The sequence below is a fragment of the Polypterus senegalus genome, chromosome 10, assembly GCF_016835505.1.
Source record: "Polypterus senegalus isolate Bchr_013 chromosome 10, ASM1683550v1, whole genome shotgun sequence".
Classification (NCBI taxonomy): domain Eukaryota; kingdom Metazoa; phylum Chordata; class Cladistia; order Polypteriformes; family Polypteridae; genus Polypterus; species Polypterus senegalus.
Window position 1 is genome coordinate 116596998 of NC_053163.1, and position 18651 is coordinate 116615648.

Here is an 18651-nt window from a genome sequence, read left to right on the forward strand (position 1 = left end):
TGAATACTCATGCTGGCACAAACTAGAGGTTTCAGCAAGTCAACAATTCTTACACATTTGAGTAAATTCACTAAGAAATGGCTGTGGGAGAAAATACTCTGCAATCTGGAATACCCAAGCCAAAGCATTGACCTGAATTCTACTGAAATACTGTGACAGGACTTGAAGAGGGCTATTCACGCAAACCATTAAACTTCATGGAGCTTTTTTAACGTGAAGTAGGGAACAAATCCCTCCAGCAAAATTTTAGAGAGTGAGAACTGGTGATTGGAGGTGAATATGTGAAGCATCTGCGGCTAAAGAAAAGGCAACTAGCCACTGACTGAAATGGGTTCATTTACTTTTGCACACAACCATAAAGCATCTGGTGATCTGTCAGATATCACTGTCTAACTATCTATGAATTCATTTTTTATTTTTTGTTATTTATGACATTAATTCTATACATTTATTATGGGTTCAGGTTCATATAAATCTCTTACCTCATCTTCTCAGTCACTTTTCCTTGTGAGGTTTGTGGTGGCTGTAGCCAAAGCAGATCAGTCCAGAGTTCCCTGTCTCTAGATACAGATATCAGCTCAGTCTGGGAAATTCCCAGGCATTCCAAAGCTAGCCAAGAGATATAATCCCTCCAGTGTATCCTGGGTCTGCCACAGAGTCTCCACTGAGTGGGAGATGTCTGGAGCAGCTCTTGGGGGAGCAACCTGGAGAGCATCCTTACGGCATCCACAAACCACCTCAACTGGCTCTTCTTGATCTGGAGGAGCAATGACTTTACCCTGGGACTCACCTTGACATAGTGATGGGGCTTGTGTACATTAGTGATGCTCAGAGTTAGGTCATCTGGAGCTTTGTGCTCCTGGTAGGGTCTCCCTTGGTGAACAGGATTGGAATGAAAGGTCAAAGAATATTCATAATGACCCTCCTCAAGGTACAAGATAAAAAAGTATACTCTGCTCAGTAAGGTTACCAGGACCCACTTTTGGAGCCAGACCTGGGGGTTATTTCTGCTGGTCACTGGCTGGTGGTTGGGCAACCCACAGAACCTGGATGGGCTCAGATTGGGAGCTGTCTTGTGGGCTCACCAGATGCAAGACGAAGAGTATGGGTTGGGTGAAATGCCAGTTTAGTGGGGGGCATAGCCTAACAGTTGTACACAATCTAGACACTATTACAATTCCCTTTCAAATGAATGCATTGTCAGTACAGTAAGAATTATTACAGAAACACTACAATAGATGGCAGAAATGTGCAGCATACTCAAATTACTGACCAATCTAATGACAATTTAAAACACATACATACATATGTGCGGACAAGCATACATATATCTATAAATGTACAAACATTATATATTTAATAAATCCTTAAAAATATCAGATATAATCCAAAATCAAGGAGGAACAAGACACAATTAGTCAATCCAAATTACTCGGCTGTGGTTGGTCAGCTCTTGTAAATAAATCCTGGGTACAGGTCATTCACAATGAAAAACAAAAGGATTGATTACCTTTTGTGGAGGTTGGCCCAGACACAGACAGGCAGACAAGTTCATTTCACCCAATACACGTTTATTTACACTATTATTTACAAAGTTCATAAGTGCCACACAAACCACACAAGTCCCCAAAGTCCAGGCCATACAATGCCTTTCTTCCTCTTCAGGCCTTCTCCTTGCCTCCTCCAGCAAGCTCAGCCCACTCACAATGAAGGGAGGCGGCCACTTTTATCCATACCTGGAAGTGCTTCAGGTGACCTGAGTGTGAATCTCACTCACTATATGGGTGTAATTTACATATTATGCTGTATTGACACAGGTTTTCTTCCTAATCCCAAAGATGTGTAAATTAGAGTTTCAGCTCGGCTCACTTTTGGGGGGTTTTCCACTGGGAACAGTACCTGGTACCTGGTCCTTTTTTTAGTACCACCTCAGCCGAGGTTCCAAGCGCGCCGAACCGTTACCAAAACGTGACGTGTAAACTCTGCTGGTCACTGATTGGCCAGAGAAAATCGGCATTACTGCGTCACTGAACTTGCGACACGAGACACAACAGACCCGCTAGATTTTTAGCACAGTCAGCAAAGGTTTGGACGCACCATTTTGTTTTAACCAAAAATGGCTGTTTCGTGGTCTATTGAGGAAGTACAGACGTTCCTCTCGTTGGTAGCCGAGGAGGGGATCCAATGAGAGCTGGATGGGGCGACGCGGAATGAAAAAGTTTTTCAGGAGGTCGGCGCAACTATAACGACACGTGAATAATCCTGCCCACTCTAAAGCGGTACTAAACTGCAGTCGAAACGCAAACCGAGCCGAACTGAGCCGAACCAAGGTGAGCTGTACTGAACAGTGCTGTGCCGTACTATGCAGTGGAAAAGCGCCTTCTGTAGAAGTAGGCCCCAGGCAAATTGATTCAAAAGGTACCACACAGAATATTCAGTGAGTCTACCACACACAAAATATTGAACAGACATTGTGTTCATGGCAGAGCACCAAGGAAAAAAACATTTATAAGACTTATAAGTCTTACATGGATCAAGTTTGCCAAAAACCACCTTAACACTCCACAATACCATTGTGAAAATGTTTTGTAGACTGACGAAACTAAGATTGAGTTGTTCAGGAACAATACACAGCAGTATGTATGCCGTGAAAAGGGTATTGCAAACCAACGTGAAAACATTAGTCTCTCTTATATGAAAAAGTATTACTAGCATTTTTAAATTTGCAATTTGACTAAAGCATTTTTAAAGTGAACCACGATGTTCTACAAATACAAGAGAACTGCTTCACAGCTCTGGTAGGTTAAATGACTCACTCAGTGCCCTGAAGGGAACCAATGGTAGAGACTGGACTAAGTAAACAGCATGTGGGATTAAAATTCAAAAAAAGGCCAAAACACTAAGCAGAACAAAGGAGCTACAGACAATGAGCGTATAGTCAAGTCTGCTGGGGCTTACTTTGCTCACTTGAGATAACATGTTTAACATGAGTATCTGCTTGATAGTAAATAGTTCCTACCAAATAAAATAGAGGGCTGAGAAAAGTAAGGGGCAAAACGGACTTGAAAGAAAAACAAAAAATCAGCAGAGTACAAAAGACAAAAATAAATGTGCTGTGCAGTCACAGATGCAAAAAGGCCGCCACATACCAGCATGAAAACATCATCCCATCGGTGAAATATGCTGGAGGGAGCATCATGATGTGGGATTGCTTTGCTGCCTTCTAGGGGAATACTAATTCCTAAGTTTATCAAGGTTTCTTACAAGTTAGAATTGCTTTCCTCCAGCTGAAGCTCAGTAGAAGTTGAATAATGAAGCAGAACAATGATCCTAAACATTGAAGTAAATCTATTACAAAATGGCTTCAAAGGAAAAAAAATGCACTTTTTGGAGTGGCCCAGTCAGAACCCAATAGAGATGCTGCAGAATGAGTGTTGTTCTCATATCTATCTATATATATATATATATATATATATATATATATATATATATATATATATATATATATCTCTATCTATCTATATATATATATGTTGTTCTCATATCTATCTATGTATATATATCTCTATCTATCTATATATATATATATATATATACCAGCTTGGCAGCGAGAAGTAGTGTGTTAAAGAAGGAAAGAGAAAGAAAAGGAAACATTTTGAAAATAACGTAACATGATTGTCAATGTAATTGTTTTGTCACTGTTATGAGTGTCGCTGTGATATATATATATAGCAAAATACTAAGCTCGCAGCGATGTCATGTGTTAAAGAAGTTATGAAAAAGAAAAAGGAAACATTTTAAAAATAATGTAACATGATTGTCAAAGTAATTGTTTTGTGTATTTGGCGGCAGTGTCACAAGTTGTTTTCGGTAGCTGCATCAGAAAATGTACCACGACGTCTGACACGCCTCCTTTTTACTGTTTTCTCACAGCTTGGATTGCTGCTGTCATACACACACACACACACACACACACACACATACATATATATATACATATATACACATACATATCTTCATATCTACATATCTATATACATATCTACATATACATATATATATATATACATACCTATCTACATCATATATACACACACATACATACATACACACACACAAATTATATATATGTGTGTATGTATGTATGTATGTATGTATGTGTGTGTGTGTATATATATATATATATATATATATATATATATATATATATAATGTAGATAGGTGTGTGTGTATATATATATATATACACATACATACAATATATACACACATATATATATGTGTATATATATGTATGTGTCTATATGTGTGTGTATAGCTTTGGTCACTGAGTGCAAGGGAAAAATAATAAAATATAGTCTATAAGTTATTAAACAGTAAAACATTAACGTTTTAAGAAGTACAGGTACATTGAGCACTACTGGAGTGGTTTGGGTAAACTACATTTTAAAGACTGTGTAACACAACAGGTAAGTAACTAACAGCAGCTAAAATGTATATGGATCATCTCTCGGTAGTAGATCCCTTTTGAAAGGCGCTACACGACGGCTGTGGTATAGAAATTACACGTTCAAATTTGTGCCTCTGGTAATGTGCCTTACCGGCATTTAAAGAAAATTAGTTTTGTGTCCTCTGCAGTGTTAAGAGAGAAAGGCTTTGGTTTGGGATAAAAGGAAAAAAGGTGTAAAGAAAGGAAAGTTGCCTTTTTCTTTTATATAGTATAGAGAGATGTGTTCGCTGACGTTATGATCGCCTTTTGGGGACAGTCGCGGTGGGTCTTGTGTAGACTGGTGAGACGTCCCCCATTAATCGGCTGTGATGGCACTGTCAGTCCTCCACTCGTGTGCGTGTCTTCATAATCCGAGGTGAGGACCTCATAATCGTGATACGTGCAAAAGAAAGTGTGAATCACCTTAATATTATTTTGCAGTGGTGTAGAAAAGGGGTCCCGTGTTTGCACTTGTCTGGGCTATAGCGCAGGGGGAGGATGAAAAAAATTAAAAGTGCTCACTTTGACTTAAGGCAGAAGCGCAGTCAGCGTCTCAAAGCGGCACAGCTATGCACGCGCGCTGGCTGCTCGACTTTTGCAGGGCAGGAGACCACAGTTTTTGCAGACACGTTCATGATATCAAAAGTCTCAGCCTCTTTGGAGGTCATTCATATATATATATATATATATATATAGCAAAATCCCGCCCGCAGCGGAGAAGTAGTGTGTTAAAGAAGTAATGAAAAGAAAAGGAAACATTTTAATAATAACGTAACATGATTGACATTGTCATGAGTGTTGCTGTCATATATATGCCTGCCTAAATAAGTCACCCTCGCTTTGCTCTTACTTTATTTACCGCTCATTTAATCATGGCTAATGGCGGAAAAATTATAAAATGGAAGGAGGATGGCTTTACCAAAACAATTATTGATGGCGAATCGATTATTCATAAAGCTTGAATTGGTGATCTGTTTTTCTGTGTTAACCTCATATTTTTCATACTTCTTCTCAAACTAAGGTGGTGCGAGGGTAAAATGAATCGGGATGCGCTGATCAATGTAATCGTTGTACCAGGAAATCATGCATTGACAAAAGCTCCCCTTTGCTTGTAATGCAAAGAGTGATTAAATGAATTATTTTTAAGCGTTATGGAGCACATGCATGAAGCTTCTCAGCTGTGCTTGTGCTAAGAAAAGGAAAGATTTTAAAAATAACGTAACACGATTGTCAATGTAACCTTTTGTAAGTAGTGCCTGGAGGATTCAGTGTGGAGAAACTCTAGAGACAGCGTGTGTATTAACTTGTGGATTTTTCTGTGAGTATTTGGTGGCAGTCTGACGAAGTTGCTTCGGAAGATGGCGTTAGCCGCGAGCTCAGCTCAGAGCAAAATGAGGTGGGAGGGGAGATGATGACGTGACTCCCCCACCCGCCTTAACTGTCAATCCCCCACAAACACAGTCTCTCGGAATTTGCATAAGCACACCCCTTCACCTACAATTTTAACTTAGTTACAAAGTGATCAAAACTCTCGTTTATATCCTGCGTCCTCTCATTAAACTTGTATCCCGCATTACCTGTGGGCATGTGAAACGCCAGCGTAGCCTGTCTATGAACTTAATTTAAAGTTTAGGTTTACACCTTGCTTTCTTTCCGAGGTAGCAGCACTCATGAATATGGTAGTATATGTCACTCGCTCGCTTCTTATTGTTTTTCGCTGCCTTCTCAATTATATAATGCATGTTTTCTTAAGCGCTTTTGGAGGTCTTCCTGGTTTTCTACGCACTGCGTTGACAGTCAGTTCACGTGATTACGTGGGAGGCGTGATGATGTCACACGAAACTCCGCCCCCCCACGTCATTCCAGCTCAACTCCATTACAGTTAATGGAGAAAAATACCTTCCAGTTATGACCATTAGGCGTAGAATTTCAAAATGAAACCTGCCCAACTTTTGTAAGTAAGCTGTAAGAAATGAGCCTGCCAAATTTCAGCCTTCTACCTACATGGGAAGTTGGAGAATTAGTGATGAGTGAGTGAGTGAGTGAGTGAGTGAGTGAGTGAGGGCTTTGCCTTTTATTAGTATAGATTAATGCAGAAAACCAGGTCATTTCAAAAAGGGACATACTTTTTCTTGCCACTGTACTCTTGTTAGCCATTGAACTTTTAGTCTTTTACTATACCAAGCAGGTACTTTTCACATTCATTTACCAGTAGATATTTGGCCGACCAGAGTGTCATGAAGAACCTATCACCAGTATCAATCTGGCCATTGTTTTCTCTACACATTTGTATAAGTAAACTTGAAAAATAGCACTGCCAACATCCGTTCTTTCCAGCCAAGAAATTAAGTGAACGATTTGCATCTCCAGACAGATTCTCAAATGATAATGCCAATGTTCATGAATGAATCATTATTTTGTATTGATTTTGGCAGCGCTAATTGTATACGTTTATTAAGAAATGGTGATTCCACAGAGCGAGTCCCGAATGCGTCTTGATTGCTGACTCTAGCGACAATTACAGTTATTAGAAACTATTTTTCTTGTCTAAAAAGGATTTTTGATAGGGGAAAAAATCACGCTTTTTGAAAGAGTTAATTTGTGCCTGGGGCAAAAAATGGTTTTGATTAATGTGCGTGTCTTGAAACAATTCTATGTTCTCCAATTTATTTAAAACATGTCATTCACTTTACATGAGTAATGAAGGCAATTACAGAAGAGCAAATGCTGACTGTTCATATATTTTTTGAGGATCACAGTTTGCAAAGTCTGGGTTGCTCCACTTTGCCTACATTTTCATATTAAGTTATCAACTAAATCGGTGGCAATTGTAACACTGTGGGGGTATCCATGATCCCCTGGGAATCTTAATGATTAAAGGATTAGTTTTTAAACAGCCTTTGTAGAGAATGACTGTTACATCGTTAATGATCACTGGAGAGGATGGCTGCTACACAGCTTAAAACAATAAAGTTATTTCAAAGGGTATGGCTCTCAAACTAAGCACAACCTCATCATGAAGAACCGAACTGTAGATAACTAAAGAGCTCCTTAATGACGTTATCAAAAAATTAACTTAGACAAAGAGAAGGAAAGAGAAGTGAACACACTCCGTGGAAGTTGAAGTGGCTGTTTAAGCTCCAAAAAATTCAATTTACTTTTTTTTGCATTTTGGTCTAGACTACTTTCTACTGAAGTTTGTTCAATGGTGCCAAATTAGTCTCACGTATATCAAAATGTATTGCTATATTAACAAACTACTAGTGTTTATTAAGTCCAATGTTAAAGTGAACCAAGACAGAATACCAATAACACTACCTCACAGCTCTGGAAAGTTAAATGACTCACTTAGTGCCCCACAAGGAGCTAATGGTGGAGACTGGACTAAGTGAACAGCATGTGGTGTTAAAATTCACAAAAGGCCATGAAACTAATCAGAAAAATGAGCTATAGTCAGGTCTCCTAGGGCTTGCTTTGCTCATTTGACCCTACATGTTCAGCCTGAGTGTCTGCTTGATGTTAACTAGCTCCTAACTTTTAAAACAGAGGGCTGAGAAAAGTAAGAAGAGAAACACTTAAGTGAGGTGACATTAATCCAGAATTTGACTGGAGTTTGTTTATAATTTCTGTTCTCGTTCAGTAAGTGTTTCAAATGGATGGTTTGAATTATATGTAATCTTTGTGTTATGGGGTTTCTTATTTTACTTTCATTTAGCTCGTACCTTATGTATAAGTACTATGTTTTAGCTAGGGTTCTCCCCTCAGTGAGGTTCAGATATTTCTTTTGTATCTGTTGCATTCAGTTTTTATTTTAGCATTGTTGATCATTTAGTTTCTTAATGTTTGAGTATCTGTGGTGGGCTGGTGCCCTGCCCGGGATTTGTTTCCTGCCTTGCGCCCTGTGTTGGCTGGGATTCACTCCAGCAGACCCCCGTGATCCTGTGTTAGGATATAGTGGGTTGGAAGATGACTGACTGACTGACCAACTCCTTGGGTGAAAGCCAGTACTGATAAGCTAGATCAAGCCACCACAATAATATCCTAAAGTAGTTAGGATATACCAGGTTGGATAATGGATGGATGGATGTTTGAGTATCTATGTCTATACACAATGTGTTTTCTTTGTCGTTCCCCAAGAGGTGGGGCCACCTGCCCACCACTGTCAAGGAGCCACTCTCAGCACACTAAAGGTTGAGCAAACAAGCAGTCCCGTGCGGTTCATTGAATGCGCTAGGAAGTTTTGGTAAGTGATAGTCATTTATTGTGCTTATGTGTATATTTTGACACTTTGCTTTATTTTTTGACCATTCTCTTTGGCTTTGTGTTTTTGGACTTGCTTGTTTTGGGACTGCTTATTTTGAAAGCATTGCCTTCTGTGCCTTTGTGCTCTTTAGAGCTTATTTTCTGCCACAGATCATTTTTGTATTTTTCCATTTGTAAAGATTCTACTTTTACTGTTTTTTGTGAGTTTGACAGTTCCCTCGTTCCTCCTAAAATGGATGTTTTTGAGTTATTTTGGGGCAATATTTGATTATCATTTATCTTTCTGCAATGGCTTCTTTGTTTTGAGATTCTCATCTTGTTGATTTCTAGTCATCTGGATGCAATACAGATTGCTGGAGGTGGTTACAGGAAATCAGGTTTGTATGACATCATTCAGATCGATGGTATTTAAACCAACATAACAGCATAGTGGGCAGCATGGTGGCGCAGTGGTAGTGCTGCTGCCTCACAGTTAGGAGACCTGGGTTCGCTTCCCGGGTCCTCACTGCCCGGAGTTTGCATGTTCTTCCCAATTTCTGCGTGGGTTTCCTCCAGGCGCTCCGGTTTCCTCCCACAGTCTAAAGACATGCACGTTAGGTGGATTGGCGATTCGACATTGTCCCTAGTGTGTGTGTGTGTGTGTGTGTGTGTGTGTGTGTGTCCTGCGGTGGGTTGGCACCCTACCCAGGATTGGTTCCTGCCTTGTGCCCTGTGTTGGCTGAGATTGGCTCCAGCAGACCCCCGTGACCCTGTGTTTGGATACAGTGGGTTGGAAAATGGATGGATGGATAACAGCATAGTCAATTGCCTAAATGTTTGGAAAAAGCATTTGCAAAAGAATAAGCTTGTGTTACTGAATTTTTGAGAATGAGCATTTGCATGAGATTTTTCTACAATTCCTTGGGTTGCATTTTGGATTTTTTATACCTCCGGGGGATGAGGGGTTGGAGAGGGTGCTAGAAAGTTGTGTTTGGGGTTACAAAGTCGTCGATTGTTCAAGTAAAACTTTTGTGACACTTTATTACGTAAGTCGCTACAGTATAAAAAAAAAAGATAGTAAAGATTGCATTAGTGTAAACAAAAGGAAATTAATCATCAGGACCAGGTGTAATTGAAAAAATAGCAGGACAAAGTGAGGTCAGAAATAAAAGGCAAAGAGCAGAAAACAAAGTCTTTTCGCCTTTGCATCATTCAATGCACAAAACGTAGATTTACACAATAATGGACCATACGCTATGAGAATCTAATTGTCCCGCAACAGTTAAAGCAACGACAAGTTTAATTTATATAAAAAAAAAAAATCGATCAGGTGTATATTTATGATCATGGAGAAGTAATGCAAATTTTAACAGGCAACAAGAAAGGTAATGTATATATTCCGCAATAACATTAGACACCAAAGGAGATTTTGATATGCCATTCGTATTAAAATGTTTACAGTTTCCCGTGAAAATAGCTTTTGTTATGACAATTAACAATTCACAGGGACAAACATTAGAAAAGGTCTGATTATTTATTAGAGAAAAAGGATCAAAATTCAGTGCGGTCTTGAAGAAAAGGTAATTGCAAATATTGTTTTTAATGAAGCTTTAAAGTAAAAGTGCAAATAATAAAATTGAAACAATTCCAAAGAAAAAAGAAAAGCTTTTAAAATTGTATATCCGATTACCCGCGAGAGACAATTTAACTTGCTACCAGCTCTTATAACAATGACAAGCGACAAGCAAAACACGCAGCTCGCAGCAGATGATTCAACCACTTCTCCTTGCGTGCCTTCAGCCACCCTAACCTCCCCTCTTCACAACATGAGCAGCAGAGACGCAAAGTGGCAAAAAGGACAACGGCTGTACAGGCTTTAAAATGATCGACGGGCAGCTCCCTTCACAACGCAAACAGTGTTATACGTCCTGCGAGAAAGAAATTTAACCATGCCTGGGGCCGGAAATAAAGGACGAGTATTGTTTTTACAACGTCATGCGAGACAAAACAGTGAGCCATCATTTAAAACAAGTCCACGGACATCTAACCTAGTAGTTGTTGGATTGCTTTTGGCAGACACGCATCATGTGCTCCCAGCTCTTAAAACAACGACATGTGACAAGTAAAAGTGAAAATAATACATATGTAACAATTCCCATGAAAATAACAATTTCTTTAAATTGTATATCCGGTAAACCAAACACGGGGGTGGGCGAGTGAAGCCCCCTAGTTTACAAAATGTCATTTTCCAGAGTTCCACTTTTCACTTCTCCAGATTGAATTAATTTAGTTAGACAGCAGGTGCTGCCATCAGTCTTTATTTTGTTGTGGGCGTCTGAAAATCCCATCCAAGCCAAAATCTGTCATGGCAAGAATGTGCCACAGCCATAAAGATTAAATTGCACTAATGACAAGATCAATCAGCATTGTGTAAAACCCTTTTTTTCTACATCATTTTCATGTTTGCCACAGGAAGATCTCGTAGTGTACTCTTTGGACCTGCTGTGACTGCACCCTCTGTATGGAGAGAGCCACTGGCCTGCTTCCCCGAAGCTCCAACTGTTTGACTTTCATCTTCACAGTCTCAGAAGAACCGTCCAGCTGGCTAGCTGTCTAAAACTAGACGCATTCATCACTGGTGAAAGGCAGCCATGTAAACCCTTTAAATGTTGTGATTTTGCCTCAAGAGTTCAAAATCCAAATATAATAAGAAATAAAGAAAGAATAAAAACAAGAAAAAGAATACCAAAACTAGAAAAAACTCAAGACTGAAATGATAGAAAAGGAATAACCAAAGAACTTACAAGAACAAAACAGAGAACAAAATTGACACCCCACCCAAAAAAATCCAAAATCTAAAACTGCAATAATCCAATCAATGCCAATCTTCATAAGAAATTAAATACAAAACCTAAAAGGTCAAAAGATCTCAAAAACTCATAAGAAAAAGAAAGAAAAGGGAGCTGAGGAATACTGAAGTGGCTGCAACAGTAGGTGTTTTTACAAATTATCCACAGGTCACTGCAGTTCTAAAGACCAAAGCACCTGAGGGCATCAACCTAATTGGCGGACCTGTCCCCACAGACAAAGAACACAAAAGGGCAAACGTTCACAAAGAAAAAAAAAACACAAAGCAAAACCCAGGCAAGGGAGCTATAAATTATGACCAACATAAAGAAAAATATGAATTTGGGTGAAGAACAGCCGAAACTCGAAGACTAAGCAGTTGAACTTACGGGCCAAACAAGAGTTGCTTTAGACTGTCTAATTGTCAGGTCACATTGCCTAACCTCCACCCCTGATGTCCTTGATGCCCATTAATGCAACAGACGCCTAGAACTGCACCTTGGCTTTTTTGCGGTTGTCAAAAAATGGAAGGGTCCACACATTTCTTTACAGAGGCACTCAACTGTCACTCAGTGACCTCTCCTTCTTTGAGACCCCATAGTACTGGTCATTGTATTTTATGAACTCCAAATTACAGGACATTAAAGAAATAAACAAAGAATATGAACATCTGTGCTGCTTTGGGTCTTCGTCCAATGTTCTGGATGCACAAACCCTAGGTTTCAGCTGAAGCTGCGAGAGTGTGAACAACTAAAGGCTATATCACGTGACTTTTCCAGCATTTTTGAAGTCATGGCCTTTATTTACATAATCTTAGCTAGCTGGAGTCAGTCTGTGGCTTGTTCCAGTGAAGCCAGCTGTGTAAAAAGTGACATAGTCAGTGAGCCACTCAACTACTCTGCGACTATGATAAAATAGTCGCAGAGTAGTCTTTAATGGTAGGGTCGGGCTGTGTGTGCTTTACAGATGACAACCAATGAATGCTCACTCAGAATGTAATGCAGCGATGAGCAATAAGGAGAGCAGGTGCTTTGGAGCTCACAAACAGAAGAGAAGCTCATCCATCTGATGTCTCATATTTTATGTATCATGAGAGAATGGAAAAAAGCAAACAAAGGGCAGAGATTGCAGCTGAAAGTTGCTGCACCTGTTTACCCGTCATACAGCATGGACTTCATCAGGCAGCATGCTATTGGCTGTCAGGAAAAGGGGTGAGCACGACTGTGCTGGAACGTTGGCACTCAGTTGCCAAATATGACATACACAGACATTTTCAGTCATTTAAATTGAAATGGTCTGGCAACAAGATCAGTAACTGAGGTTGGCAAATCTGACGTACCCTGCAACTAGAAGTCCCCTAATGTGATAGCAGCTTAACTAATACTAACCAAATTCTCAATATAGCCATCTAGCATTTTCAAGTGACTTATTTTTCACAGTGAAGGGCACATGCTGCACAGTCCATGCTGCTGTGTCATGGATGTCACTGTTTAAGGACCGTGTAATCCAGAATACATTTATGTCTGCAATATTAGGAGGACAGTGCCATTTCAAAAATCTCCCCCCTTCCACTCCCTCCATGCTGCAGCAGGCCTGTTTTCCTATCACACACATTAGTGCTCATTTTGTGAACTTCATTGCCCCACCTCTTCATCACTTTTCTAATCTGGAACAGTGTGACCCTACTTGATCTTCCCCATTGCAATGATGCCACCCCAGATCTTGTCCTCAGCTGTTCTGTCCACTCACATAAAAGTCTGACCTGTATGTTGACAAACCAGCTGGTACCAGGACTCCACAGCAAGAGTAATAACAGATCACCCACCTTAATATTGGCTGGTCATGGGGAGGGTGCAGCCTTACTGTGATTTTCGAGTATAACCTTCTAAGCTTATTTAGAGGGGCCTTTAAAATGATACTTGAGGAATTTTACAGATGGAATAATCCAAGGGAATCAGATAGAAGGAGGATTGTTTCAAGGAGAGTGAAGAACGAGCCAAGTTCATCCCACACAGCTGTGTGATAAGATTCAGGAAAACTAAGGTACAGAGTGTGTCAATGAGGAACACGGGGGCATTTTCATGTCCTAATAAAGAATCCCGAAGAAAGCCGATAAGAGGCTTTAACATCTGTGCGGCCCTGAAGCTTCATTTCATGTTCATAAGTCAATCTCTGCAGCATTATGACCTGTCTCACTTTCTTCTGCAAAAAAACAGATTTTCTCTTAAAAAGAAATTTAAAAAGGGTCATTTTCTGTTGATGCGACTGCTGCTTCAAGTTTTAACTACATGAGGTGTATCTGCGCACCTCCAGATCTAGGCAAGCAGCTCATCGCCACCTCCTCAGAGACATTCCTTCATTTGGTCTCTGATGGTTTGGTTCCTGGAAAGGCAGAAAGACTGTGATGACACTAATGGCATTGAATCTCCTAGTGTTACAATTTCGACAGTGTTTATTTTTACTTGTTTATTATATTTTTGAAGTCTTTTACAGGGCCTCTAAAAGCTTTGGAGGTATCATTTTAGGGGTTTTAGAGGTCAAGGGATGGATTGGTCTAGTCCGTTTTTGAAGATGTTAATTTTGAAATCCATCTGCCGCCATTTTTTTCACAACAATTGCTTGTTTTTGGTGGTGCAGGCTGTGACGTATTTACTGCGATGGTATGAAGGTCAACATCATACACTCCTGTACTGTCCGAGTTTGTGACTAATTCAGTACTTGATGCTGTAGCACCATTGTTCTGTTATTTGACTTTAATTTACGTTTTGCTTTTCGCCTTTGGCTACATGTAATATTCTGGTATTTGACTTTCACGCTACAAGTCTCGATGTACGATTTTGTGTCATGTCCTTGCCATTGTTAATAAGAAATTCCGGCTTTGCTCTTGACTCACTATTACAAACCGGATTCCAAAAAAGTTGGGACACTAAACAATGCAATGATGTGGAGATGGCAAATGTCAATATTTTATTTGTAATAGAACGTAGATGACAGATCAAATGTTTAATCCAAGTAAATGTATCATTTTAAAGGAAAAATATGTTGATTCAAAATTTCACGGTGTCAACAAATCCCAAAAAAGTTGGGACAAGTAGCAATAAGAGGCTGGAAAAAGTAAATTTGAGCATAACAAAGAGCTGGAAGACCAATAAACACTAATTAGGTCAATTGGCAACATGATTGGGTATAAAAAGAGCTTCTCAGAGTGGCAGTGTCTCTCAGAAGCCAAGATGGGTAGAGGATCACCAATTCCCACAATGTTGCGCAGAAAGATAGTGGAGCAATATCAGAAAGGTGTTACCTAGCGAGAAATTGCAAAGACTTTGCATCTATCATCATCAACTGTGCATAACATCACTCGAAGATTCAGAGAATCTGGAACAATCTCTCTGCGTAAGGGTCAAGGCCGTAAAACCATACTGGATGCCCGTGATCTCCCGGCCCTTAAACGACACTGCACCACAAACAGGAATGCTACTGTAAAGGAAATCACAGAATGGGCTCAGGAATACTTCCAGAAACCATTGTCAGTGAACACAATCCACCGTGCCATCCGCCGTTGCCAGCTGAAACTCTACAGTGCAAAGAAGAAGCCATTTCTAAGCAAGATCCACAAGCTCAGGCGTTGCCACTGGACCAGGGATCATTTAAAATGGAGTGTGGCAAAATGGAAGACTGTTCTGTGGTCAGACGAGTCACGATTCGAAGTTCTTTTGGAAATCTGGGACACCATGTCATCCGGACCAAAGAGGACAAGGACAACCCAAGTTGTTATCAACGCTCAGTTCAGAAGCCTGCATCTCTGATGGTATGGGGTTGCATGAGTGCGTGTGGCATGGGCAGCTTGCATGTCTGGAAAGGCACCATCAATGCAGAAAAATATATTCAGGTTCTAGAACAACATATGCTTCCATCCAGACGTCATCTCTTTCAGGGAAGACCCTGCATTTTTCAACAAGATAATGCCAGACCACATTCTGCATCAATCACAACATCATGGCTGCGTAGGAGAAGGATCCGGGTACTGAAATGGCCAGTCTGCAGTCCAGATCTTTCACCTATAGAGAACATTTGGCGTATCATAAAGAGAAAGGTGTGACAAAGAAGGCCCAAGACGATTGAACAGTTAGAGGCCTGTATTAGACAAGAATGGGAGAGCATTCCTATTTCTAAACTTGAGAAACTGGTCTCCTCGGTCCCCAGACGTCTGTTGAGTGTTGTAAGAAGAAGGGCAGATGCCACACAGTGGTGAAAATGGCCTTGTCCCAACTTTTTTGGGATTTGAAATTCTGAATCAACATATTTTTCCCTTAAAATGATACATTTTCTCAGTTTAAACTTTTGTTCCGTGATTTATGTTCTATTCTGAATAAAATATTAGAAGTTGGCACCTCCACATCATTGCATTCAGTTTTTATTCACGATTTGTATAGTGTCCCAACTTTTTTGGAATCCGGTTTGTATTACATTACATCTCCAATTTCCATCCAACTTAAAACTGTTGCTGCCCTGTGCAGTCATTACTTCTAGGACTGTGCATCATATGCAGATATTAATAAATACATGTTTCACATTTAAGTACTTTAGAATACTTGTAGGGGCCAGCCATTCATTTGGTCTCAGAAACCTTCAAGGGTTAATTTTCTCCAGTATCCATGCCATCTTTTATCTTCCTCTCCTCCCTGACAATCTTACCACAGCACATGCTATCACATTGGACACTGACATTTACCATCTTAACCATCAGGCACTTAAAGACAGACTTTATTCAGATGTCCTTTAACTTACATTCACTTACATTATAGATTGTTGTTTTACCTTTTATTAATTTGTTCAATTTTCTTTTCACTATTTTAAAAGCTACACTTTTAACTGTATAAATTTAATATGCTATATAAATACATGTTGGTGTTGTTGATGTTCTTCAATCTTGGGGAATGTCAAACTGTATTAATGACTTTAGTAGAACTGTCCAACCTCATAATGATATTAAAAACATCTCCCATGGACAAAGTGCAGTCAGTCTAAAATGACAAACACACAGCACATGTAGTATAGGTGGAGAGCAGTGCCCATCATATAGAATCCCCACTTTCCTGCAGCATAGCAGCTCAAAGAATCTTGGTAGCTTAGAACAACACACCATCTCTTGCCAAGGACACCGTGTGCCACATGCTGTAACTAACACCATCACACCTACAACTCCACGCTGCAACTGTGCGATAGTGAGGACAGCAAAGCCAGTTTAACAAGTCACATTATTCTTACTTTTTATTACTTATACTCATTTTTTTAAATAATTATGCTAGGCCTGCTGAAGAAAAGTAAAAAAAAAAAAAAAATCAAAACAAAAGCATTTTTTCCTGCTTTTTAAATGCTGTCGCTTTGCTCATTTAATTGCTTGTCCATCTCTGCCTGGCCTAATGCCACCCCATATGCAGTGTTTTCAGTTTTCTTTCATCCTTTCATTTCCTAACACACTTGAGAAGCCAGGGCCAATCCTGGGAGCTCTAGACACAAGGAAGGACCGAACGCTTACACAATCCACAATCATTTAATAATTTAGCTTTCACCCAAAGTGACTGATAAACCAAACCTCGTAAGCAGTGCCAATCGGCATCATACATATAGGACATCAAACTCTTATTCTTGTGTTTGGCAGGCCAAACCCTCAGGTGTTAAGCCTTACTGCAGTCAATTTTGAAAAACAACTTAAACTGTTTAATAACAGATTAAACACATTTTATACCGTTCTGGGTCATAAGGGAAGCCAGTACCTGCCTTGGCAGCACTGGCAGAAAAATGGGCACTAATGCTGGGTAGGGTGTTAGTCCATTGTAAGTCCAATAACCCACAGGGAGGAAAAAAAATATGTACCACAAAGAGAGAACATGCCACACTGCGATGGGTGGTGAATCAGTGAGGCAGCAACCCTGACCCGTGTGCCCATAGCGTCATCCATAAATGCTTTGATTTTTTTCGTATTAATTAATGATTGTCTAATTACTAGACCTTTCCTAGCATCAATGAGGGCAATAACCAAACTGGCAAACTGTCACACTAGGATCATTTTAAAATATTTACCATACGATGCGTCTATGTGTCCCGATTCTCAAGAAGCACAGAAATGCATGAAAGAGACATTAATCTCAAAATGAAACCTGATTTGCTTCCTAAAGTGTACACATAATTTATTTTGCTGGGGTGGGCGAGTGCCCACGCCACATTTAAACAGACTGAATTATTTCAGGATGTTGGACTTCTTTTTTCCTCTGTTTTACAAGTCTTTTGAAAATAAAAAGGATGAACAGATGCAAAAGCAAAGCTACTGCCAAGTGCCGCCTGATCTTAAAAAACCTCAGATATTAAAGATGAACGCGTACGCTCTCACAAGTACTGAAGGCAAGCAGACGTGAAGTCTGCAAAATAATTCAAATATTAGAGACGTCGTGCCTCAACACTTTAACAAGATAAATGCGTCGTTGAGAGGTATGGAACCCAAGGTGAATGGTAACAGGAATCAGCATCTCCAACATTCAAACATCACTGCCTACATTACCCTCAGCTGCAAACTGACAGCATTTTTATTGAAATCCTTGCCAGCCACTAAACCACTGAGCTTAACATCCACTTTCCAGCTTTCCTGCGCTATTTCAAGAGCTGCTCAGTTTGCCCACAGGAGCCCCCCGATTCAGCTTCATGCACACTTACCCTTCTCACTTCTGGATGGAGTTAAATATTCCATTCTTTCCATCTCATAGTAGTGCGCAGACTCCAAGCTAACACAGTGCACGAATGTTGGAAGAGTGGTAAAGCAACGGGAACGGCAGAGCCTGTGACAGGCGGTGGGAGGGAAGGCACCCTTCTGTTTTAACCCAGCCAGAGCGCTATGAGCTGTGCCAGAGTGCTCATGTGTTTTGGAAGAGAGGGGGTTGCTTCAACTAAACTACTAAACTTCCTTTAGTCTGGTCCTGGGAGAAAGAAAGGAAATGAGCAGGAACTGAATGTTAAGCAAAGCTCCCCTCTCCCCATTGTCAGGGGCTCTCTCCCTTTTTCCTTCCCATCCCTAATGC

At 40.1% G+C, this 18651-nt stretch overlaps 1 protein-coding gene across 2 annotated transcripts in view; it reads right to left on the reverse strand.

Moving 5' to 3' along the window:
• The window catches only part of nhsl2 (NHS-like 2), a 114414-nt gene extending 96013 nt beyond the window's left edge, over positions 1-18401 (reverse strand). For both annotated transcript variants that reach the window (XM_039766389.1, XM_039766388.1), the window contains exon 1: positions 18290-18401. In XM_039766389.1, coding sequence (XP_039622323.1) covers positions 18290-18332 — 43 coding nt within the window. In that variant the 5' untranslated portion in view covers positions 18333-18401. The remainder of the gene's footprint in view (positions 1-18289) is intronic.
• Between the last annotated feature and the right edge of the window lie 250 nt (positions 18402-18651).